This window comes from Suncus etruscus, chromosome X, assembly GCF_024139225.1.
Source record: "Suncus etruscus isolate mSunEtr1 chromosome X, mSunEtr1.pri.cur, whole genome shotgun sequence".
Classification (NCBI taxonomy): domain Eukaryota; kingdom Metazoa; phylum Chordata; class Mammalia; order Eulipotyphla; family Soricidae; genus Suncus; species Suncus etruscus.
The window spans coordinates 46,544,067-46,570,413 of NC_064868.1; the positions used below are offsets into that span (position 1 = coordinate 46,544,067).

Sequence of the window (26,347 nt, forward strand, 5' to 3'; positions counted from 1 at the left end):
GAATTGGCACAGCCTCACAAATTCCAGAAATTCCAAATACTATTATTGATAGTGTGGCTTTTGTGGGGTGCAATTTTGGCTGCCAGATCTTTTAGAAACATGAAAAGACAAGGTAGAGGAGCTGTGTGCACTAACTCAAATATATGGAGTTCTGGTCAGATTGGTGTCTTTGCAGAGAGCTATAGATTAGAAGAAAAACAAAGATATTTGTGTGGAGTGGCAATTTTGGATGATGGTGTGACTTATGCAGGGTGTGAACTTAGTTTGCCCTCTCCTTCTTACACTGCCAGCTTTCAGCTGTGTGGCCAGTGTACCAATAAATTTTCAAGGGTTAGTTTACATGTCTTTTAGGATAGATAGGGATGGTGAATGAATGCAGACATGGTGACTGTGTTTATAGGGCATGGTTTCTGCAAAGGATATTATTTTGAAATTGCCCAAATTATGCTTATCTCAGTATTTAAATTTATCTAATCACAATAAAACCTGGCATATCTGTCAAATAATGTAATTTAATAACATGGAAAAAAGCAATTAGGGTAGGAGAAGACATCTGTACAAGTAGCATTGGAAGAAAAAGGAAGGGGCTATCTGTGGGGGGAGGTCAAACCCCTTGTTGATGGTCTCCAAGTCAAAGAATGATTCCCAAAAAGATAAATTGAATCCCATTCTTCTGTCCCCCCTTTTGGGGGAGACTTTGATAATAATATCCGACGTGAATAATCAACGAATGCAAAAGATTAGGGGGCCAAAGGTTCAGCAAGGAAAGTCTTTTGTCAGTTGCAGCCAGCTCCAAAAAGCAAACCGAACCAGCAGTCAGTTCTGGCAAAAGAGCTCCCTATGCCTCCCCAACAAGCTTTTTATTTCATTCCTTAATCACCCCCACCTGGAAAATCCAGGTGGGATGACAGGCAAAAACAATATTACAACAATTACTCAACAATTCCCCCTTTTTTGTAAGCAAACAATAATAGTATACAATACAATACAATACAATAATAATATACAATACAATACAACACTACATAATTACAAATACAAAACTTTAATGAAATATTAAATACTATAAAATTAAAAACATTAATTTCAATTAATTAAAAACATTTAGTTACACTAATCATAAATTAAATATACTTTAAAAGATTTTAGTCATAAAAAAATACAAATATATAAGTTAAATTTTTTTTTACTAGGTTCAAAATTACTCTCAAAAAATAAGGAGTATAGAACTCCTAAAAGTCCAATCAAAGACATTTGATGAATCAGGAAAGACGAGTTGTAACTTGATATAGAACACAGCACTGGAACAGTTAATGATGTATTCCTCAGTTCGATATCAGGAGGCTTGCAATTGTGATGAGATTCCTACAAATAAAACGTTAAGAACTAGGAAGAAAAGGGGAATTATGAGAAATAATAAATTAAGGCATAAAGTGTCAGGAAAAGAAAACTATAAACAAAAATTAGAAAACTGATAAACATGCAAATACATACTATACAAAATTATGGGAATAACACTCATTTATAATCGCCAAAAATATCTATTAGACAGGAATCAAAATAAAGCCAAAGAAAAATTTGAATTGAATCAAAAAAAGAAAAAAAGAAAAAACACTTTGAAAATATAATAATGAAAAAACTGTTTAAATGAATATTTCAAAATAACAAAAAATTATAGTAACAAAAAAAAATTTAAATCAAAGTCGAGTGAATCTAGATGATCAAGAATTTCATATACACCATAACCATAACATTCTATAATGCAAATATGAAACAATAAATATATTATAATCAGTCATCAATAATGAGCACTGTGAACAGAGTCTACCCAAAATTATGGTTATATCAAAACTATAATTATACCTTCATCTCAAAATCTATGTTGAGAGCAATAAAACACTGATGTTACAATGAAAAGTCAAAAGTTGCCAAATGAACATATATTGATACACAATCATAAAGCAACATTAAAATGATTAAGAATCTTTCTTTCATATAGGTCTTAAGTAACATCAATATATTGCAAAATCTTCTAATTAATAGTGACCTAAAACAATACTGAAATTAAGGCATAAATACATCATACAAACAACCACAATGGGGATTCATCGTATTCATTCCTATTAAGCAATCATACCTAAAAAATGACCAGTAAAACATCAATGATAATTGACAAATAAAGGAAATGATCATTAAGTCTTCATAGTAGATCTCTGAGAAATATAAAACAAGATATATGCTGCTGTAGATTTTACCGATGCAATAGGGATTTTCTTGATCTTCTTATCATCAAAATTGATCCAATACTGTTCTGTGGCAATTTTACAATATGAAGTACAATGTCCATAATGAACTTGACCAAAATGATTTGATACTGATGATAAATTATATTTTTCAATCTTGTTATTATCTTCTTGAGTGAATTCTGCTAAATTAAGGTCTTCCAAAGGAAAATCCACATAAGTGTATAATTTTTTAATCTGTTTTCCATCAAAAGCAAAACGTTTCAAATGAATTATCAATACGGGAGGTATTTTCCATAAATATGTTTTCTTTGAAAAATCTCTTTTAGTATTGCAATTATTACAGTGAATTCTATTGTTATCTCTAAAATCTTCTTCTTTAAAAAATTCAACAAGGCATTCCTGTAAAGTACATTTATCTGCAGATTTGACAGCCAGGGACAACTGAACAAATGTTTCATAAACCTCAGACTTTTGGTAACATGTAAGACACTGTAGTATAGATTTAAACTGTCCTTGAAAGGTATCATAGATAATAGATTTGCAAACTCTAAATTGTTCATATTTATCATTGTCTATGAAGTGTACAGTTTCATCTGTTATTGAATTTTTAAGCAAATCTTGATGTAGTCCTTCTATAAGAAACATTAATAATTCGTGAGGATCCTGTTGGTTGTGTCCAGCAAATTGGTCATTGAGTAAACTTACTGTTGCTTTGAAACTTTCAGGATTGAAATACTTATGGCATCCATTTCCCATGATTTTGATAAGATGACCAAATTCATCTGCTAATTTACCTTTATGTCCCTTTGGATTTTCTCTGTTAATATCTTTTTTATAATGATCTTGATAAAAATACTGAGTCAAGTCTGTAATATTATACAAGCATTGCAATATTGAATTCATGTAACATGAGTTACCCAAATTTTGTAATCCAGTGAAAACAGGTTTCCGTTTTTCTGTTTGTAGTCCAGACTGTAAGGATTTTTCACTTTTGTCAGATTCACTGAGAATATGAGGTATGAAAGTTGATCCTTCACTTACTTTCCCAGTCACCTCAGCAGCACCACAACTGTCAATATCTTGAGCACTCTGTACTTGATGTGGGGAGGAGTCTATAGTCCCAGCAACCTGACCTTGATCATCAGTGCCAGTCCGATTTCTAACGAGACGCAAGGGGACCCAAAATTTCTTAGGAGGGTTGTCATTTGTAGAAACATAAGCATAACCCCTCCCTCTCAAGAGGAGATAACCAGCAATCCATTTTTTATCCTCTTTTATCCAAATTGGAATATTTGTTGTTTCTTGTCTCTGATTATCTTCTTTAAAATGCTTTTCCCCTGCTGTATAGCTCTCTCCCTGAGGTAAATTTAAATAATTTAGTGTAATGAGAGTCAAAGATAACAGCTCCATTGGCATCAAACCTCTTTTTCTATTCTTTTGCAATTGAGTTTTCAGAGTTCTATGGGCTCTTTCCACAATTGCCTGTCCTTGACAATTGTGGGGAATTCCTTTAAGATGTTTTATCTGCCATTCATTACAAAAAAATTCAAAAGTTTTACTTATATAAGAAGGTCCATTATCAGTCTTAATAGAATACGGAATACCCATAACAGAAAAACATTGTAAAAGAAAACTGCAAACTGCCTTAGATTTTTGAGAAGACATAGGAATTGCCCAAATAAATCGAGAATATGTATCCACTACCACATGAAGGTATGGTTTTTTGGGAAATAAGTCTGTTTGAGTTACATCCATTTGCCACAATTCGTTAGACTGCAAGCCTCTTGGATTTGCTCCTGCTATATGAGTCTTTTGTGCTAGCGGGGCACATATGTTACATCTTTTTATAATTTCTCTCGCTTGCCTCCATGGAATTTGATAATTTTTTTTTTTTTTTTTTTTTTTTTTAAAATATGGAACGCTTCACGAATTTGCGTGTCATCCTTGCGCAGGGGCCATGCTAATCTTCTCTGTATCGTTCCAATTTTAGTATATGTGCTGCCGAAGCGAGCACGGAATTTGATAATTTACATGTAAACGACGAGCATTTGTGTGTAAGGCTGAATGTTCCTCTACAGGTGATTTAAATATAGGCATTGCCAACAAATCAGCAGTTTTATTTCCTTGAGCCATTGGCCCTGGAAGGCCTGAATGAGCTCTAATATGTGTGATGAAAATAGGTTCAGTTCTTTTTTGAATAATGTGTTGTAACTTTTTTAATAAATTCTGTATAATAGGACTATGAGAATTGAGGGAGGCAGTGGCTATCACCGGGCATAAATTTACAACATATAAAGAATCAGAAACGACATTCATGGCTTCAGATACATTTTCTAATAGATAAATTAACGTTGCTAATTCAACTTTCTGTGCAGACTTATATTTGGTTTCTATTGTTATGTTTATATTTTCTCCGGTTATTCCACCCCGTCCCCCACTTGATCCATCTACATAAAAAACTTTTGCATTGGGAATAGGAGAATCCCTCACAATTGAAGAGATAACAAACTGAGTCTTTTTCAAAAAGTCCCAGGTCTTTCCTTTTGGATAATGAGAAGAAATCTCTCCTGTAAAATCTGAGAGAGCCCTTTGTAGAGATTCATTAAGAGGCAATATTGACTCAATTTCCTTTTTTGGTATTGGCAATACTATTATATCTGGATCAAAACCTAACAAAGATATTGATCTGAGTCTTGCTTTGATAATCAATTCTGAAATTAGTTGCAGGTAAGATATCACAGGCTGAGGCTGTTTGTTATGTAAATACACCCATTCCAAAGGACCAGCCTGTTGCATTAAAGCCGCAGTAGGTGTTTCTTTTGTAGGGAAAATTAATAAAAATACCTTCTCTCCAGGGATAAATCTTAAGAGAAATGATTTTTGCAGTCTGTTCAAAAAAATGTCCAATTCATTTTTAGCAGCTTGTGTTAAATTTCTGGGACTATCTAATGCAGGATTACCTTCCAAAGTTTTAAACAGATTAAACAGCTCTGCATTTGAGATTCCTAGTGCTGGGCGGAGCCAATTTACATCACCCAAAAGTTTCTGAAAGTCATTAAGCGTTTTAAGGTTCTCTTTTTTTATGGAAATTTTTTGTGGACGTATTGATGTTCTGTCCAAAATAAAGCCCAAGTATTGATATGGTGGCATGGTCTGTATTTTTTCTAAAGCTATTTTCAGTCCTGCCATTTGCAAACAATTGATCACATAAGCATATAATTTCTGTAAATCTGTTTCATTATTCATTGTAATTAAAATATCATCGGTGTAATGATAAATTATAGCTTGGGGAAATCTTTCACGAGCAGGGCTCAAAATTTTGTCCACAAAATATTGACACATAGTTGGTGAATTTAGCATGCCCTGAGGGAGAACAGTCCACTGAAAACGCCTGCAAGGGTGAGTATTATTAATAGAAGGAACTGAGAATGCAAAACGGTGTTTATCATCTGGGTGAATAGGAATATGATAGAAACAGTCTTTTAGGTCAATTATAATTAGTGGCCATTCCTTAGGGATTACTACAGGTGATGGTAAACCTGTCTGTAATTTTCCCATAGGTACCATAGATAAATTCACAGCTCTCAGATCCATTAACAATCTCCATTTACCAGATTTCTTTTTTATGGTAAATACAGGTGAATTCCATTGAGAAAACGAAGGCTCAATATGTCCTAATTTTAGCTGTTCTTCCACTAATTCTGTCAGCACCTTTAATTTATCAGTTTTAAGGGGCCACTGGCCTATCCAAATTGGTTCATCAGATTTCCATTTTATTTTTATTGGTGCTGGGGTTTTACTGGCAGTGGCCCCTACCAAAAATTTTGGGTTTTTAATTCAGGAGAAGGTTCAGGCTCACCTTGAGCTAATGGAATATGGAATTCTGCCTTCCATTGTTTATGCAAATCACGGCCCCACAAGGATGGTGAAAATGGGCCCACATGAGGTCTGATTATAGCCTTTTGATTTTCTGGGCCATAAAATACCATGGTTCTTGTGCTTAACAAGCAAGAACTCAGGCCTCCTATTCCTTTTAATGAATATGGAATTTCTTGCAGAGACCAATTTTTTGGCCATTCTTTATCAGAAATTACAGTGACCTGAGCACCTGTGTCTATCATGCCATTAAAGACTTGCCCTTCTATATTAAGTTTAATCATTGGATTTTCATCTTTACATTTAGTAATCAAAGCCACTAATGGGTTTTTGGCAGCCCCTGGATCTGTGCTTCCAAAACCTCCAGTTCTTATCTTATCTGAAGTCCCAAATTTAACATAAGGTATTATTACTATTTGGGCAATTGTCTCCCCTTTTTTGAAAGTCCAAGTAACAGGCACATTGATAACTACAATAATTTCTCCCTTTGAGTCTGAATCAATAACACCTGTGATTACTGATATACCTTTTACATTAAGGGAACTTCTGCCCAGAATCAAACCCATTGTATCTGGGGGTGGTGGTCCCACTATGCCTGTGTGTAGCATATAAGGGCATTCTCCTGGATAAATTGTAATGTCCACTGGGCAAGTTATATCAAGCCCAGCACTGCCCACAGTGGCATGTGTTAATTCACTGATTGAAATTAATCTTCTTGGGCTGGGCTGGGGAGAATTATGGTTTGATGACTTTGCCCCTGATTTGTAAGGGCCTGGGGATGGGCCCTGTAGGAGTTTCCCTGTTTTTTAATTGTAGATCCTGGAGGAACTGAATTTACCAAAAGATGGCAATTCCTTTTAATATGTCCTTGTTTTCCACAATGGTAACAGGCAAATTGTCTCCTAGGGTTTGTATTAAAAGTTCTTCCTATGTTATTACTATGGGGATTTCCAGATCTACAGTCTTTTGCCCAGTGGTAACCCTTATTACATTTTGGGCAGAGACCTGGTTTTCGGGCAAGTTTTTGTCCCCTTTGGTAAAGAGGTATATTTCCTTTAGTAATTGCAAAGGTTTGCACCTGATCTGAATTTGCTAATGAATGGGGTATATCATAAACATTCCTACAGGCATATAAAAATTCATTTAAATCAGCTTTTTCCTGCAACGGAGCCAATACCAATTTGCAAGCTGAATTAGCATTATGATAAGCCAAACATTTTTCTAGAAATTTCCTCACCTCATCATTTTTAACTTGTATTTTTAAAGCATCTTTGAGTTTAGCCACAAATTCTACATAAGGCTCTTGGGGACCTTGGATGATTCTTAAAAAGGTTCCCTCACCAGTACTGTTAGTATCAATTCTTTCCCATGCAGATAATGCAATGTCTTTAATTATTTTTGAGATTTCCTTTGGTAAAGCTGCTTGTGTCTGTATATCTGAATATTGATTTTCTCCCATTAATAATTCATATGAGAGATTAACCCCTGCCACTCGTTTTTTGGTTCCATCTGGACTATATAGTTTGGATTTCACACCCTCTGCATATAACATTTCCCATTCAGTTCGCTGTTTAGATGGCAGGCATATTTCAGCAAGTTTTTTAAAGTCATGCAGAGTCCAAATTGATTTTCGACACCACATGCTTAGCACCTCCTGACAATATGGAGAGGTAGCCCCATATTCTTTACATGCTTTCTTAAACCGTTCTACATCCTCCATTTCAAGAGGTTCATAATTTGAAACATATACTGTTTGAAATGGAGTTGAGGCTGGATTAGCAGAAGTACCTTGCACAGGACTCTGATGTCTGAGGTGTGGAATACTAGAATGTGGTTCATTGTCTGAGTTGGCATTAACATGTGAGTCCATACTGTGAACAGAATCAGGACTCTCTTGTGGACTTAGCACTGGAGGCTGATCATCAGTGTCAAGATCTTGATTTGGATTATGAGTATCTAAATTACGTGTCCGAGTTGATTTTTTACCGGCAAAAATACCTATACTTTTGCTGCCAGTGTTAGATTTATCAGCCTGTATCTTAGTCTGAATTTTCGTAGGAAAAATTTTTTTATTGTCCATACTGGTCATCACTTTACAATTTCCACATTGTCTATTTCCTAACCACCAGCCAATGACTATGCATATGGTAGTCATATTAGCCAACACAGAAATTCCACAAACTATGACTAATGGAGACCACTCAAGCAATGCAAATATTGGAGTAGAAATTTTTGATTGAATTGTAAGCAGCAACCATCCAACGACAATGATATTTACTAGTATCAAACCAAATGGTTTATATCCAAGCAGAGTAATGCACTTGAGTAATGCCAAACCGATGTATTTAATAACAGATGGCATAGTGAGCGTGAGTATCCATAATAACCAGCCAAGGATCTCCAGAGGTGATTTCCAATAAAACATGTCACTTACAGTTCCAGAGGGTCCAGATTCACCTGTTCCGGGCGCCAAATGTGGGGGGAGGTCAAACCCCTTGTTGATGGTCTCCAAGTCAAAGAATGATTCCCAAAAAGATAAATTGAATCCCATTCTTCTGTCCCCCCTTTTGGGGGAGACTTTGATAATAATATCCAACGTGAATAATCAACGAATGCAAAAGATTAGGGGGCCAAAGGTTCAGCAAGGAAAGTCTTTTGTCAGTTGCAGCCAGCTCCAAAAAGCAAACCGAACCAGCAGTCAGTTCTGGCAAAAGAGCTCCCTATTCCTCCCCAACAAGCTTTTTATTTCATTCCTTAATCACCCCCACCTGGAAAATCCAGGTGGGATGACAGGCAAAAACAATATTACAACAATTACTCAACAGCTATCTTTTTCCGCTTAAAAATGAATGGTCCAAGATATTTTTAGAGAAGATAATTTCTTACTGACTCACACTTAAAATTTACTAACTTATCATTGGTTTATATATTACTTATACTTATATACTTATAAGTATATATACTTATATATAGATATACATTATATATCACTTATACAATACTTATATATTGGTTTATTAATGTTATAAATATATATATATATAATTATAAAATTATAAATTATAAAATTATAAAAAATATATAAAATATATATATAATATATATAGATATCTGTGTTCATTAGTAAACACCATAACTCCCAAAAGAAGACCCATCTGATTATTTATTTTTTCCCATCCTCTTACCCTCTTATAGCTACCATAATTTTCTTTTGTTGTTGTTGTATTTGTTTACAGGCCATACCCACTGGTGCTCAGGGAATATACCAGGCTCTACTCCCACTCATGGGATCACTCATGAAGGTTCTCAGGGATCTATATAAAATGCTGGTAATCAAACGTGGGTCAGGTATATAAAAGGCAAGTGCCCTATCCACTGTACTATCTCTCTAGCCCCATGATAGCCACCATATTTCCCACCAAACTTTTGACTTTCTCTGAATCAAAATTTTAAATTAAGCAATGTGAAGATTTTATGGCAATATTTTTAAAGGACAGCATGTTCAAGAAGACATTGTTAAGCCAAATACTTTACATTTTAAGACACATAAAAATGGCTACAAAGTAAACTTTAGTAATTGTAATTAATCGTCGTGAAATCTCTCAAGTTTAAATAAATTTACACATTCAAACATCAGAACCATACATTATAGATTAATTATGGGTATTTTGTGATGTATGAATTTAATATATATTCTAATAAACTTGACCTTGGAAGTTCTGGTGTATTATTAATACAATGAAAAGATTATTTCATTTAAAAATTACTTCAAATAGGACTTAATAAACTGTGAAAAATATTTTTAAATTAATAAGTTTATATAATAAAGTTTTGTATTGATAAGTATGAAAGTCTAGCTAAAATTCTATAATTATTTAAATAGTTTAAGCATCATTGTAATATGTCAATTATTTTGACATATTTTCAAGGGATAAAAGCAAAGGAAACTATCTTTTAGCATCCTGAATGTTTCATTTGGACTTAAGAAACTTTGACTAAATTCTTAAAAATCACAATTTGTGACTCAAAATAAATATTGATTCAATCTGTTAAAACCTGAAAAATCTTGAAAGAAAAGACAGCTAAATCCAGTCAATCAATTTTATTTCAAGTTACTCAAATGTATACTAATTTTTAAACCCAGGCTTATTTATTTTAGGATACAAAAGAAAAACAAGATATCTACTCTTAAAAAGATAAAATCAGCTAAGACACAATGTTTAGTATCTAAAATATACACAGCCTTAAGGAAACATACTTAAGAATAATACATAATGTGTAGCCTCTGATTAGTGCATAACAAGTTACTTTAGAGAAAACCATATTAAAGGGCAATAGCAGTACAAGAAGGTAAATTGGAAAATTGACTACCTTGTAGATAAAAAATATTAACAGACCTGTGTTCTAATCTCTTAATTATCTGTGGCTTATTTAGACCTTGAGAAATTAGATCTGCTTGTCTCAGCTTCATTATTTTTTATTAATATCTTTATTTAAACACCTTAATTACAAACATGATTGTGGTTGGATTTCAGTTATGTAAAGAACACCCCCCTTCACCAGTGCAACATAGAGAATAGAGAGTCTGTCAGACATACATGCAATTACAATACTAATTTCTAAATAGAAATTCAAAGAAAAATGGAAGATTACTATATCAGGACAAACACAAAATTGTGAAAATGGGAAGAAGTTAGCTTGTTTCATATGAGCAATATGTAGTACAGCAAGGATATTTAACGAGCCTATTTAACTAATTTAACTATTTGAGAGTAGTACACTTGGCAGTGAGAGAAGTCAGGTAAGAGAGAATAAACAAGCGTCAAAATGAAGAAAGTTTTCTGTGGTCACAAGTCTGGCTTATCTTAGTGTTCCTAATATTATTCTAGGTTATTTTTGTTCTGATAGATTTTTATTTAAACACTTTCCCATAACATGGAAAATGAAGAGGCTATAGTTACATATGACTTTTTTTAGATCCTCAAAAGCAGTCCCCTTTTGTGGGTCAGGAATCCCAGAACAGATGCTGAAATGATGGTGGTGAATCCAATCAGTCTCAGCAGGCCTGGCACAGAGGGCAAATGTCTCTCCAGGAAGGTCATAGTAGTAGGTCTTGCAGGAACATCCTAGGTTTAGATAACATTTGGAATCAGTATAGGACCTGATACTTTACTCCAGAAAGTATGTTATATCCTTCAGTTTTCTTATCATCATGATCCTTTTGCCAAAATCTAGATCATGAAACATCATATTCCCCATGCTCTTAAGATGTTCCAAACACTCAAGTTTTAGTATTATTTCTTCAAAGAAACATTCTTGTACTCAAGAATAGCATTCACCCTTTCATTTTACATTCTTAGAAAGTAATAGTCCTTATACTATTACTTTTTAAACTATTAATTATGTTGCTACAAGATGAAATCCTAGATAGCAATGCCAACCTTAATCCTAGTGACTGATGCAGATTGGATGCATCATGCCTATTTGTTGAGTGTGAATGTATTTAGATCCTAATTATCCTTCAATAAAATTTTCAATTAGAACAATAAGAAAATAAGCAAGCAATTTTTATTCCTTAATTCATGGAGAAATGATTAATATTTTCTTTGGTAATGTATATTAAGCATGTGCTCTACTGCTGAAATATATTCCTAGCCTAACTAATCATTTTGAACATTTTATAATAAATTTTTCTATCATCTATATATCCTTCCTTTTTAATAGGAAAACCTCCTAATCTCCTGGGGTTTGATACAAAAATGGTAAGTATGTTGAAGGCACATTTTCTTTACATTTCATTTCAGGCACTGTATGTTTTACACAACTGTTAAATGTATGGTTTTATCCATAAAACATTCAAAGACTACATCCTCCACAGTGTTCCTTTTTATCCACCATTATGGCAGTGCCCCAAATTGCTCCCACCACCCCTTGGTAAGTTTTCTACAAAAGACCAGTTCTTGATTTCTGTTGACTTTGAGCATTTGCTAACGCCCTATCTTTTAATATAAATCTGTGTCATCCTTTTACTTTGTCCCTATAAAGAGAATGTCAAGATATCTTATTTTTATTTCCCAATGCTCTAATGAGGAAAATCAGGCTTAAAATTTATGCAATAGATATCTGTTGAGACTTAATATGCCTAGAACTCTCTGTAAATATCCATCTCATGCAAACAAAAAATTCTAATATTCTGAAGTGCTGCTACAAATTTTAAAAAAAATTTTAAATTTAAAATTTTTAAAAAAAATTCTTCTAAATTTTTCAGCTTATCTATTCCAATATACCTTTAAATATTCATAGGTTTACTCACTTGGAGAAAGTTATGTGAATGTATAAAATGTTACCATTTTTTCAAAGAATTGTTGTTGGGGTAGAGATATTTAAATTCATAAAATAAAATGTCACCTACCACAGACTCTGGTTCTGACTGCCAGATTTCATCCTCTGGGATCTTCCCAATGGCATGCAAAATCTTAAAAGATAGAATATCTCAGTGAATAAAATGACAATCATTCACTAAATTTTCTCTTTAAATAAAGGGTCAATTGAATGTTTTTCTAGATATTCATCAAAAACACCAGGATATAAGTCAATGTATACCATTTAGCCTTTAAAATCCCTTAAAAATCTTTTTTTTCTGTCATAAATATGCTCCAACTATTTGCTTTACAAATACCAGTAGTTGTGAACATGCTTTAGCAGAGATGAGATCAGAGGGAATACCAGTAAATAGATAAATTAAGTTTGAATCTTTGTAGAAACACATTTGATTTAATAATATTAAACCTAGATTAGCTCTCAAGGATTTCCATGGTGAACTTTAGCTTTATTATTTCTTTGTTGTTTTTTTTATCTTGGATGGCATGCTAGACGATTTATTGATACTTTTGGATTTAGACATTCATGTCATTTGAGATGACTTTATTTTGTTATTTATTTCAGAACCACACCAAGGTGTGCTCAAGGCTTACTCCTATCTCTGCAATCAGTAATCACTCCTGCCAAGCTGGAGGACCTAATGTATTGACATTGGGTCAATTGTATCCAAAGCAAGTACCATACTCGCCGTACTTTCTTGTTGGTCCCAACTGAGACTACTTTTTGGTTTGTTTGTTTGTTTGTTTTGGGACTACACCTAGCATTGGTCAGTCATTGCTCCTTGCTCTGTGCTCAGAAATCATTTCTGGCAGGCTTGGGGGAACCATACAGGATTCTAGAGATCACACCCAGATTGGTCATGGGTAAGGCAAATGCCCTAGCAGTTGTCCTATCACTCTTGCCCTGAGACTGCCTTTTAAATGGTGTCCCATGGGTCTTTAGGTATAACTAACTGGGGAATTGATTTCTAGTTCACCAGAATATATTTAATTTTTTTCATGTAATATACCTTCTATACTTCTGGAACAAAACTATTCATCAAGATTAACATATCCAGGGCCGGAGAGATAGCACAGCGGCGTTTGCCTTGCAAGCAGCCAATCCAGAACCTAAGGTGGTTGGTTCTAATCCCGGCTTCCCATATGGTCCCCTGTGCTTGCCAGGAGCTATTTCTGAGCAGATAGCCAGGAGTAACCTCTGAGCACTGCCAGGTGTGGCCCAAAAACCAAAAACCAAAAAAAAAAAAAAGGATTAACATATCCAACGAATTCCTACTATATCTCATTATTTGACAATATATTCAGATGTAACCTATAAAAAACATCATTCTTCACAATAATTGTGCAATTTTTTCTGAAAGGGTTAAATTTTTTGTTGATGCTGTGACTTGTAATACTGTTAATAATAGTTTCAGGCAAACAATGTTCCAACTCCACAAATATGTCAGCATCCATCAGCCAACATTTTAAGGTCCCTTCCTATTCCCCTAACCTTTGGTAGATTTTGTAAAACAATATAATTTTTCTAGTTTGCATCACATGTTCATAATAGCATTAAATAATTTTGATGAACAATATTACTTTACATAAACACCATAAAAGTGGCCCAAATCCTTCACTAATGATGTTATGTTACAAGTCAATCTAACTCATTGTTCCCTGCCACCCACTCCTGCCTTATTTAATATTCTCTGTTGTATTTTTTAGGGATGGAACTGAAACTGCACCTGATCAGTGCATATTCCTGGCAGTGCTCTGGGACTGCATGGGGTCTGAGGAATTAAGCCTAGGTCAGTTGAGCAGAAGACAAAGCTCTACCCATGGTACATTCTCTGGCTTAGACACACTTAATTGTAATCCAGGGTCACAGTGTTGCCATGTTTTGAAACCTCCTATTCTCTTGTTTAGTTTCTCTTTGTACCACACATATTGTTCTATACAATATGCTATCTTTTTATTTTAGCCCGAGTTTCTTTTTCTATGTAATAGCTTTCCAATTAAATGTAGTCCCTTGGGCCAGGACAGTGTCACAATGGGTAAGGAGTTTGATCCCTGGCATAACCTAGTATTTATTTTTCTCTTATTTACTTTGTTTGACATGATACCCTCTAGTTCCATCCATCCAATGTTGCATGATGTTATTTTGTCTTGTGGCTTTAGAAATTATTATGTATAAAAATATAAATTTTATATATAAAGACACAATGGTGTATATATACTAGAGTTAGCCCCAAGCAATGACAGGTGTGACACCAATCCTATCCTCCCAAAATTACAGCTTACAAAGGTTGAATGGAGCAGAACAATGAAATGAATTGTTTGTAAAAAACATACCATTACCCAATTTGTCTGTTATTGTACATTTGTATAACTGAATTGTTACTATACCCTGGCTATTGTACCGAACACTACAATTAACATAATAGTACCTATATAAATTGTACCTAACACTTCAATTAATATAGGTGGGATTATATATTTTGAATCAATGCGTGTTCTTGGCATTTATAGGAGGTTATATATAAGCTATATTCTTACTTTTCTGAGAAATCGTCACAAGGTTTAATTTAATAAAACTGAAAATATATTTCATGGTGGTGTAAATAAACAGAAAACAGTTGTACGAACAATGAAGATTATGTTTTCACCACAATATTGTATCTTTTGGTATATGCCATTTTCATGGGCATGAGATTATAACACATGTTTTCATTTTGAATTTTCTTAATAATAAGTGATATTAACATCTTTTCATATTCTTATTGGTCTTCTTTAAGTTCCCTTTATGAAACTTTCTGTCCAGCCCCTTGTCTCTTTTTTGTGATGTAGTTAGTAGATTTTGTTGCATTTACTGAGGTTTGTGATTGCTTTGTGTATTTTTTAAATAAGGCTTTCATTTTGTATACTATGCAAAACATTTTCTATACAATATGCTGTCTTTTTATTTTAGCCTGAGTTTCTTTTTCTATGCAATAGCTTTCCAATTAAATGTAGTCCCTTAGACCAGGATAGTATCACAATGGGTAGAGAGTTTGATACCTGGCATCCCAGATGGTCTTTTGATCCTTCCAGGAGCAATTTCTGAGTACAAAGAGATGAGTAACCCCTGAACACTACCAAGTGTAACCCCAAAATAAAAAAGTACTAAATACAGTCCCTTGTCCCTTTTGCTTATTTCTTGCTTATTTTTGCTTTTATCTTTGTCAATGAAATCAAAATAATGAAAACACCTCTGAGGTCCATATCTTGAATAGTTATCTTCTATTTATTTTATGGTTTCTGATCTAATATTGAGCTTCTAATTCATTTTGAATTAACTTTTATGCACAATGTGATATGGAGGTCCAATATCAGTTTTTTTTTTTTTTGCAAATGGATCTCTAGTTTTTCTAACACTTGTTTAAGAGGATTTCTTTGCTCCATTTCATGTTGCTAGCCCATTTGTCATAGATGACTATTCACAAATATTAAGGACTTCAGGTTTAATTGATCTGGTTTTTACGTTCATGTGTTGCTTCTTTCAAAACAATTCATGATCCCAGGTCTTACCTCTCGAGCCGCTCTTTCCCCAGCCTGCACAGCTCCCTCCATGTAGCCACTCCAATGTGTGGCAGTCTCAGTGCCTGCAAAATAAATCCTGCCCACTGGCTGGCGAAGAACTCTTTAAACAAAAGCATATAATAGTGGTCAGTTCTGAAAAATGAGAGATACTTTCCACAAAATCAAAGATGATTAGTTTCTTCAGATTCTAAACATCAGGTACTGTGTATCAACAATTTTGGAATAATGGTTATAAGTTCCTCCAGTTTATTGTAGACTTTGAGATTACATGTGCAGGAAATTATAACAATATAAATAAAAGATGCATTTGCTTCATCTATGTGAGGTAAGTGATCACACGAACCTATGATATGGACCAATAGTTTCTTTCAGTGTTCTTTAGCTCTGAGATAATTGTCTCCAGCCCCTCAGTATAAATTCTATGAACAAACTCCATGCTGGACTTTAGATATAGTAAAAAGGTAAGGCACTTTTCTTGCATGCAGCCAACACTGGTTTCATCATGGTCCACTGGTGACTTGAGTACAGATCCAGAGCTAAACCCTGAGCAAATCCCACCCCTTAAAATACAAATTACTACTAGTTTATTTTCTCATCTCCTACATGGCCAATGTCTTCTAAGACTATTTCCATAAGTAACATACAACAAATCATTTATCTGACTAGGGTTCCAAAAATACCATTCATTTAGAATTTATCTACTAATATTAAGAATTCTGGTGTGTTAAATTATAATACAACATTTGATGACAGATAACATACTTCCTTGTGCATTAATTCTTTCCACAATCCTATGATATTGGTATTATGATTAGACCTATTTCTAGATAAGAATATAAAGTTATAGAGACTGTTGAAAACTGTGATAGACTATAAAGAGCTACCTTCAATAATTAAGGTCTTCTCAGCTCTGGAAGTGCTACTAGCAAAATACATATCTGATAACAGCCTTTTTGGAGATTACTTTTATTTTAGAAAATTGCATGGCCAAAATATTTATTTCCTTCTTATTCCTGACTGCAGAAGCAGCAAAATGCAGCAGAAACAGGGATTTCAACAGGCAGTTTCTCAGAAATCATCCAAAAGATATTATTTAAAAATTTCCGACAGAAGACAACTCCCAGCACTTCTGACCTGGCCTTATATACCCTTGGTCAGCTGCCTTCTGCAGTTCTGTCTTCTGCTAACTGAAAATGACAAGTGGTGACTCATAACTGGTCTTCAACCGTGTAGGGACAGTAGCAGTCTTATGACTGTATGTTATAAGCTTCTTTCCACTCACTTTCCCCATCCCAGTCCTTAATATCAACAACTGTTTTACATCAGAGAGGGCTTATCTGGTACTGAACATATCAGCACAATGCTTGGCAAAAGATTGACACTTAATTAAAAATGAAATAAAATAATTATCACTGACATTTTCTATATTCAGCATATAGAGAAAGTTAACTTAAAGAACTTAGATACTATGACATGGTACTTTTTGGACCCAAGAATTTTCCCATAGAAGATGCTTTTAGATTTTCACAAAAAGGAGGAAAATACTCCCTATTCCAACCTTTTCTCAGCACCCTTCTGGGTAAAGGGTCATGGGAGAGTTGGGTAAAGGGTGGAGGGAACAGTAATTCTTAGGCCCTCCCACTTAATGGAAGTTGGGCTGTCCTAGGCCCATCTCAGGCAGTTTCTGGTTCTCTAGCACCATTACTGAACCTTTATGCACCCAGGGACAGGGGGTCGGCTGGATGTCAAGTATACTACAGATTGAATGCTCTCAAAGGAGTTTAATCAGTGCCATGGGGCATTCTCCCAGACCAGCCTGCCTCCAGCACCCTCCTGGTAAAGGGACACCAGAGAGGTGGATGAGAGGGGAAGGGGGAGGGAACAGTAGTTCTTAGGCCCTCCCACCAAACAGAAGTGAGGATATGCTCAGCTCTCCCCCAGCAGTTTTCCTTCATCAAATCAGTCCTCAATTTCTAAACACATGGGCACAGGTAGTTTACTATAACAACATAATGCTCATAATTTTAGTTTGCTTTTAGTAAAGGAAACAGGTTTTTCAAGACCCAGTAAACAATAAGTTCATGATTTATACCTCCTATACAGGGCTCTATACCATATCACTTAGTTTTCTAGAAGGTTCTATACACAATCTAATCCATGAAGCCTTTCCCCCATTAAAGTTTACCCTCATCAACCAGGAATGGTCCAGAAAATGGAAAACTTTTACAGTAGACTTGTTGGCTATCATTTCGTTTTACTTTTCTTATTTTATTTATTTTTAAATAAAACCATCTGTCCCATTTCACTTGGATCAATCCTTTGAATCTGTTGATATATACGCATGAGTGTGTATGTTCGCCATATCAAGGTCTGTCTGGCGTTATTCTGTAATAGATATAATATTAATTGCATGGTATAGACTCCCCATACAGTGCTCATTACCACAGCACTTGGATTTTTAAATTTGAAAATTATGACAGTTTTTAGGAATGCTCTAGACACAACTTAATCTATGAAGCCTTTCTTCAGATAAGTTCACCCTCATCAACCGTGATTGCCCTAAAAAAGGAAAATCTTTACATCAGACTTGCCAGCTGTACTTGTTCAATTTTTCCTTTTCTTTCTTTTTTATTTTCTCTCTCTTTTATTTATTTATTTATTTGCTTTTTGGGCCACACCTGGTGGCACTCAGGGGTCACTGCTGACTATGTGCTCAGATATCGCTCCTGGCTTGGGGGACCATATGGGACTCCTGGGAATCAAACCGCAGTCTGTCCTAGGTTAGTGTGTGCAAGGCAAACACCCTTCTGCTTGTGCCACTGCTTCAGCCCATATTTTTTTCTCTTTTTAAGTGTTCTGTCCCATACTACCTGGGTCAGCTTTTCAAATATAATCCATGTATTGATCCTCTGGGTCTGCCAATGTATGTACATAAGTGTATGTGTTTATCATACCAATGTCAGTGTAATGTCCATCTGTAATAGATATAATGTCGATGCTATATAGTGTCCTCCCCTATCATTGATAAATCCTCATTCTCCCCTTTGTTTACCACCTTACAAACCCATTTCTAACCCTCCATGTCATTTTCCCACATTTAACCTTTTTTACCCTCAGTCCTTAACTCCTCACAAAGCAGAACATTTTCCCCACCTCAGCCAGATGCCAACTTGCTTCCCAAGTGAAGAGATAGATTCTCAGCATGAGAAGAAATTGACACCTTGCAATTATTGATTTGCTTTCAGTGGCCCCTCTCTCTTCACCCCCTTCACAATGGAATTTTGCTTGCTACCAGATTCGGTTGCTGAGAAGATTCCCACTTGAGGACATTTCCTGATATGGGAGCCATTTTCTTTAGACTCCACAAAGCCAAATCACAGATTAAAGCTGTGCTCTGGAATTTACCCCTCCCCAGACTATTTCAAAAGACTTAAAGGGGACATTAACATCTCCTTTGAATATCTCCTTGGATGCATTCCTTTAATAGGCATAACCTTTATCAAATATCTTTTTATGTAGCAGCAATTTCCCCCATCCTTGGGATCTGTTTAGTGTGGAATCCCAGTAGATAAGTCTCTGTTTAGAGTTCATGTAAGGAAAAGGTTATGGGGATTATTGGTCTTTTTTTTGTGTGTGGGTTTTTTTTTTTTTTTTGGTTTTTGGGCCACACCCGGTAACGCTCAGGGGTTACTCCTGGCTATGTGCTCAGAAGTTGCTCCTGGCTTGGGGGACCATATGGGAAACCGGGGGATCAAACCGCGGTCCGTCCAAGGCTAGCGCAGGCAAGGCAGGCACCTTACCTTTAGTGCCACCGCTCGGCCCCGGGATTATTGGTCTTAATACCTCAGCCCCCATATGCATCAGTAATATATTGTGGTATTGTTCCATTTTGCATAGGCACATTAATGGGAAAAGTTTGCATATGCAAATTCTTACCTAATAGAGATAGGATCACACAAAATTTTATACTGCAGTGGAACCTTACAACCTGAACACTTGCCATAGTGACTTGGCTTAGACTTCAGTAGATCTGACATTGACCATTTACCCCTGAACCATGGATACCATCTAAGGAAACACCAGGATTTCCTACATTATTCCAGGAACAAAAATTCTACCAAGGAAGGCCCTGCTACAGACATGGCACCGACTTACTCCAAAGAGGGTTCTTATGACACCCTGATGACTGGGTAACAGCAAAAGTCTACATTAAGACAGGATTCTCTGCAATACTACCTAATGGTGAGATAAAAACAGAAGATGCTACATGTCACCTGGACTCCGACATAGGACCTGTACAGAAACCAGGATCTATAATTACAGAAACCTGGCAGTAACAATGATGATGGTGAAGAGCTTTTACTGATACTACAGAGAATGACTATGGGGTTGGACAACCTTATATTCCTTGAGCCTGAAGTTGGGATTATGCCAGAATACTTCATGAGTAAGGTCCTCCTGTTTTTAGGCCAAAGGTTTTTCCTTTTGATTTCTCCCATATTTTGCTGTGTCTATGCAAACAAACAACTGCCACACACATCTTTTTTCAGTCTATCTCTTATCTTTAAAAATAGAGAGAGCTTACTAAGCCTTCTGCTATTGTATTAGTGACTTTATTGGTAATACAATAATTTTCAAGAATAAACTTGCTAATTAACTTTTTCGTCTTTTTTGTCCATATTATTTTTTCTTTTTTGCTTTTCTTAGATTTTCTATTTTCTTTCTATTGTTTAATAACTTCACTTTCTGTTGTTCTAAAACAAATGTATTATGATAGTCATATCAACTATGTGACACACTTTCTTTAAATAAATAAAAATTTAAAAAGGAGGAAAATACTAAACAAAATAATTATCTATCACCACATAAGCCATATTCAAACTTTCTTTACTAGTTTTGCAAAGCCAATTTTATTAACCATTTACATGGTGTCTCATTATTGATTGATTTTTGAGTTATACCTGGCAGTGTTCCTGGTTCTGTACTCAGGGATAACTTCTGGAGATTCTGGGACCACATAGGTTGTCAATGATATAGTCAAGGGCAGCCACATGCGAGGTAAGTGTCCTACACACTGTACTACCTCTGACCTCTCACCCTTTTTTGTTATGTTTTGCGGACCCATCCAATGGTGCTCAGGGGTTACTCCTTGTTCTATACTCAGGAATAAATCATGGCGATAAGAAAGGGAATCTTGCTTTGTGTGTAAAGCAAGTGTTGTGCTAAAAGTACTATCCCTTTGGCTCCTCTCTCATTTGCTGTTTTGTGTTTTGGCCACACTTGGTAATCCTAAGGAGTTATTCCGGCTTTATACTCAGGAATTACACATGGTGGGTTTGAGGAATGCTGAGGTTCAAACTCACATCAGTCACTTGGAAGAAATTCCTGCCTGCTGTACTATTGTACTATTGCTCTGGCTCATCTTACCTCTTTTTTCTCTCTCTTTTCTTTTTCCATGCTGTGCTGGTGATCTACATCTTAAGCCCCAAAATTTGTTACTGAAAACTTAAAAAATAAAAACAGAAACAAACACAAAAACGAAAAAAAAAAAAAAAGAGAGCCGGAGTCATAGCACAGTGGTAGGGCATTTGCTTTGTATGTGGCTGACCCAGAACGAACCTGAGTTGGATCCCTAGCATCCCATATGGTCCCCCAAGCCAGAAGTGATTTCTGAGCACATAGCCAGGAATAACCCCTGAGTGTCACTGGGTGTGGCCCAAAAACAAAAAACAAAACCCAAAAATCACCATTTTGGGAATAAATGAGAATGTTAAGATTAAGGTAGTGTTGGAAAAATAAAGATCAAGTAGTGTTGCTCTTTGTGCCTATTTAAAAAGGTTAAAAATGCTGCCTTCAGAATATAAGTTCCTTTTATTTTAATTAATATTTTTTATTTAAACACCTTGATTACAATTATGATTGTGCTTGGGATTCAGTCATGTAAAAAACATCCCCCTTCATCAGTGCAACATTCCCATCACCAAAGTTCCAAATCTCCCTCTCCTCACCCCAACCCTGCCTGTACTCTAGACAGGCTTTCTACTTCCCTCATTCATTCACATTGCTATGATAGTTCTCAATGTAGTTATTTCTCTAACTGCACTCATCACTCCTCATGGTGAGCTTCCTGTAGTGAGCTGGAACTTCCAGCCCTCCTCTCTTTTGTCTCTGAAAATTATTGAAAGAATGTCTTTTATTTTTCTTAAAACCCATAGATGAGTGAGACTATTCTGTCTAGCTCTCTCCCTCTAACTTATTTCACTCAGCATAGTAGATTTCATTAGTCACTTACAAGAAATTATCCTGCCTGCCTGTACTATTGTACTATTGTACAGTACTATTGTACTATTGCTTTGGCTCATCTTCTCTCTCTCTCTCTCTCTCTCTCTCTCTCTCTCTCTCTCTCTCTCTCTCTCTCTCTCTCTCTCGCTCTCTGGCTCTCTCTCTCTTGGTTTTTTGGTTTTTGGGGCCACACCTGGTGATGCTCAGGGGTTAATCCTGGCTATGTGCTCAGAAATTGCTCCTGGGTCCATATGGGACTTCAGGTGATTGAATTTTGGTTCATCCTAGGCTAGCGCCAGCAAGGCAAATACCTTATCATTCTGAGCCACCACTCTGTCCCCATTTTCTCTCTCTTTTTTGGGGGGGAAGTCACACCTGGTGGTGCTATAGAGTTACTTCCTGATTCTCTACTCAGTAATTACTCCTGGAGGGCTTGGAGGACCATATGAGGTGCTGGAGGTGGAACCTGGGTCAGCCATGTGCACTATAATATTGATCCAGCTCCTCATCATAACTTTCTTAAAAAATGCATACTCTCAACAGTCTTCAAATCACTTCCTTATAATTCCTATTTTGATTAGTGTGAATTTGTGAATCAACAAATGATTACTAAACTCAGTATTATTATAATAATAACTATTATTATAATAATAATGCCAATTACTGCTCTATATTCAATGCTAACTTATTAGCATTAAGCACAATTGATTACATTTTATAGAGTAATAATTTTTATATAATTGAATATTTAATGCTATAAATGGTAAAAGTTAATCAGTTGTTCACATTGAATGGGTAAACAGTGTGATATGTAAATGATATATCAATAACGTTGTTAGAAAATAATGCAAGCTCTTGTGATATACCGATTATTTTCCACTTTTGAATTCTAGTGTTATTTCTAAGAAAACCGAGGTTCAGAGAAAAGAAACATGTTCAGGACAACAAAATTGGCTGCTGGTAGAATTAATATTACCGCCTTAGACCCTTCACATCTAGTATAGAATTTGTTGAATTTCGAATTTGTAGTGTTGTACCTATGATGACATTTATACAGTTCCATCAATATAAACTTTATTAAACATTAAATTTAATAAACATAAAATTTACTGAATATTAAAGAGTATAAACACTGTTGAGAATTTAAATAAATTATTCATCCAAATCCCTGTTGTTATGCTGTAATAACCTTCTATGTTTATATTATATTGGACTTCTCGTTCAGAGAAATTGGTAAAAGTCTTCTTGGTGCTGAATTATGGCTTTTTCATGACTACAAAAGAACAACATGAGATTTTGCGACTTTTGTTTTATGTCATGTATAAGATATGGAAAATGTTACTTGAGCTTATTTAGAGTGTGATTCAGGCTCAGAGAATTTCAATTAAAACTTAGTACACTTTTACTCTACCTTCCATACTGAGTCATAATCCCTGGGGGGAAGTAGCTCGTGTAGCAGCCTCCTGAATACTGCTCCTCACACCAGTTCTTTTCTTCATAGTGCACTGGCTGCAAGGCAGAATAAAAAGGCTCAGAGGAGACACAAAACATTTTATGTAGTCTAGAGTGCATCAGGCATAATTTAGTAAACAGCATACTGAACAAACAATCTGTTCTAACGTACAGTCTTATTCGAACAAACCGTCTTTGGGCGGGTAGTACCCAAAGTATTAATCTAAGAAATTCTGACTCAGAATGCTTTTTTACCCTTTGTTCATTCAAGTCTAAGAAATTGTTCACAAACGGCAATTATATAAATCCCATTTATACCTTGGTCTTACTTATTAGAGCAATAGCTCATGATCGAATATTTGCTTTGCATGCTGCTGACGCAGAATGGACCTGGGTTCAATCCCCGGCGTCCCATATGGTTCCTTGAGCCAGGAGCAATTTCTGAGCACAGAACCAGGAGTAACCCTTCAGTGCTGGCTGGTGTGGCCCAAAGGCAAAACAAAACAAAACAAAACAAAAACAAAAACAAAAAAAAAGCCATGTTTAGTGCCTAATGATTTCAAAGGTATGTTTTTTGTTTGTTTTTGTTTTGGGGTCACACCCTGCGGTGCTCAGGGGATACACCTGGTTCTGCATTCAGAAATCACTCCTGGCAGGCTCAGGGGACAGTATGGGATGCTGCTGATTGAACCCAGGTCTGTCTCAGGTCAGCCGCTTGCAAGGCAAATGCCCTACTGCTGTGCAATCACTCCGGCCCTCAAAGGTATATTTTCAAAGAACGTATGCTTACTGTAGCAGCTGGAACAGAATATAAAGTAGTAAACAAAAAAAAAAAATATATATATATATTACTCTATGCCGGGGAAAGGATCAGCAGATTATTTGTGAAAGAAAGCTTTGTTTGGGAATGATACAAGACAAATACATATTTTGTGGAAGTAGGCATTTCTGTTGATGCTCTAAACAATCATCAGCTTAAAACTATTTTTTTTTGGTTTTTGGGCCACCCCCGGTGGTGCTCAGGGGTTACTCCTGGCTATCTGCTCAGAAATAGCTCCTGGCAGGCACAGGGGACCATATGGGATACCGGGATTCGAACCAACCACCTTTGGTCCTGGATCGGCTGCTTGCAAGGCAAACACCGCTGTGCTAACTCTCCGGGCCCCTAAAACTATTTTTTGTCATGAACAAGAAAACACTATTTGTGATCTTGTAAGGCTTGAGCTCTTTACTAAGCTCTTTTAAAATGGTTTTATTTATTTTGGATTCCAACACTATAAATAATGGTTTCTCATGGACGTAATTCATCACACACCCATTACCAGTGTAACAATCCCTCTCCCCTCCATCTCTCCCATTCTCTCTCAAACTCCCCTTACATCCACTGTGTGCCAGTTCCTCTGTCATGCTCTATTTGTATCTTTGTTGCTGCTTCACTGTGTACCTTTAACTTCCACCACTGAGAGAGATCACTCTGTATCTGTTCCTTGCATTCTTACTGACTTCACTAAGCATTATATCCTCTAGTTTTACCCATGTTGCTGCAAATTATGTCTTTGTTCTTTCTTAAAGTGTCATAGTATTCTGTTGTGTATATATACAACTTCTTAATTCCCTTCATCTGTAGTTGAGCATTTGGGGTGTTTCCATATCTTGGTTATTATATTAAGTATAGTTATTAATATTTATTTCAAATAAACATTTTGAATTTAGAAGTTAGATGTCAAGAAGTGGTATTGCTGGATCATATGGGAGTTCTATTTCTTTTTGTTTTCTTTTGTTTGTTTGTGTGTTTTGAGCCACACCAGGTGACTCTCAGGGGTTATTCCTGGCTTGGGGGACCATATGGGATGCCAGGGATAGAACCAGGTCCATCCTGGATCGGTCACATGCAAGACAAATGCCCTACCACTGTGCTATCAGCCCTGAAAGTTTTATTCCTAATCTGAACACTTATGTACTGTTGGAGTGATTGCCATCTAGTTTAAACTCTACTGAAAGATAACGAGCTCTCTAAAATAGATTTTAAATTTGATTTGTTTTAATGATAAATTTCCTCTTCACAGAAAAGTAGGACAATCATGGAAGGTAAATGTGCTTGCAACAGAGGCAAGCTGGGGGGGGGGGGCATGTAAAGAGCTAGGGATATGGGTAAGGTAATCAGTGTTGGAACATTGTATGCCTGAAACTCAATTCAAAATATTTTTGTAACTTTGTACTCATGATGATTCAACAAAAATAAACTTTAAATTATAAACAAAACTGATAAATGCATAAAATATTTCCATCGGTCATTATTGCAATCATCAGGAAGCTGTATATTTCATTTTAGCACTTAAACATTTGGTCATGCTACTCCCTGAGGATCACATACATGGTTGTGGTGTCAAAATTCCAAAGGCAATGCTGTTGAGTTTGTACTTTGAATTTGGGGTGGTACTATGGATCAAATTCACATCTTCATGCCTGTTAGAAGTTATTTCAATAAATGAACTATATACAGGGTCTCCTAAAATGACTAAGCTTAAGCAATTAACAGTAATAATTATT

At 35.6% G+C, this 26,347-nt stretch overlaps 1 protein-coding gene and 1 non-coding gene across 2 annotated transcripts in view; both read right to left on the reverse strand.

The window, feature by feature from the left end:
* Positions 1–4,153: 4,153 nt before the first annotated feature.
* Positions 4,154–4,260, reverse strand: LOC126000110 (U6 spliceosomal RNA). Its single transcript, XR_007492475.1, has one exon. It is a non-coding gene; the product is annotated as a U6 spliceosomal RNA (small nuclear RNA).
* Positions 4,261–11,031: 6,771 nt separating this feature from the next.
* MAOB (monoamine oxidase B) overlaps positions 11,032–26,347 on the reverse strand; it is a 147,142-nt gene continuing 131,826 nt past the window's right edge. Inside the window, exons 12-15 of the mRNA XM_049767268.1 lie at positions 23,757–23,854; positions 16,052–16,163; positions 12,535–12,597; positions 11,032–11,248 (exon numbers count right to left, since the gene is read on the reverse strand). Of these exons, the coding sequence (XP_049623225.1) occupies positions 11,096–11,248; positions 12,535–12,597; positions 16,052–16,163; positions 23,757–23,854 (426 nt within the window). The 3' untranslated portion in view covers positions 11,032–11,095. The remainder of the gene's footprint in view (positions 11,249–12,534; positions 12,598–16,051; positions 16,164–23,756; positions 23,855–26,347) is intronic.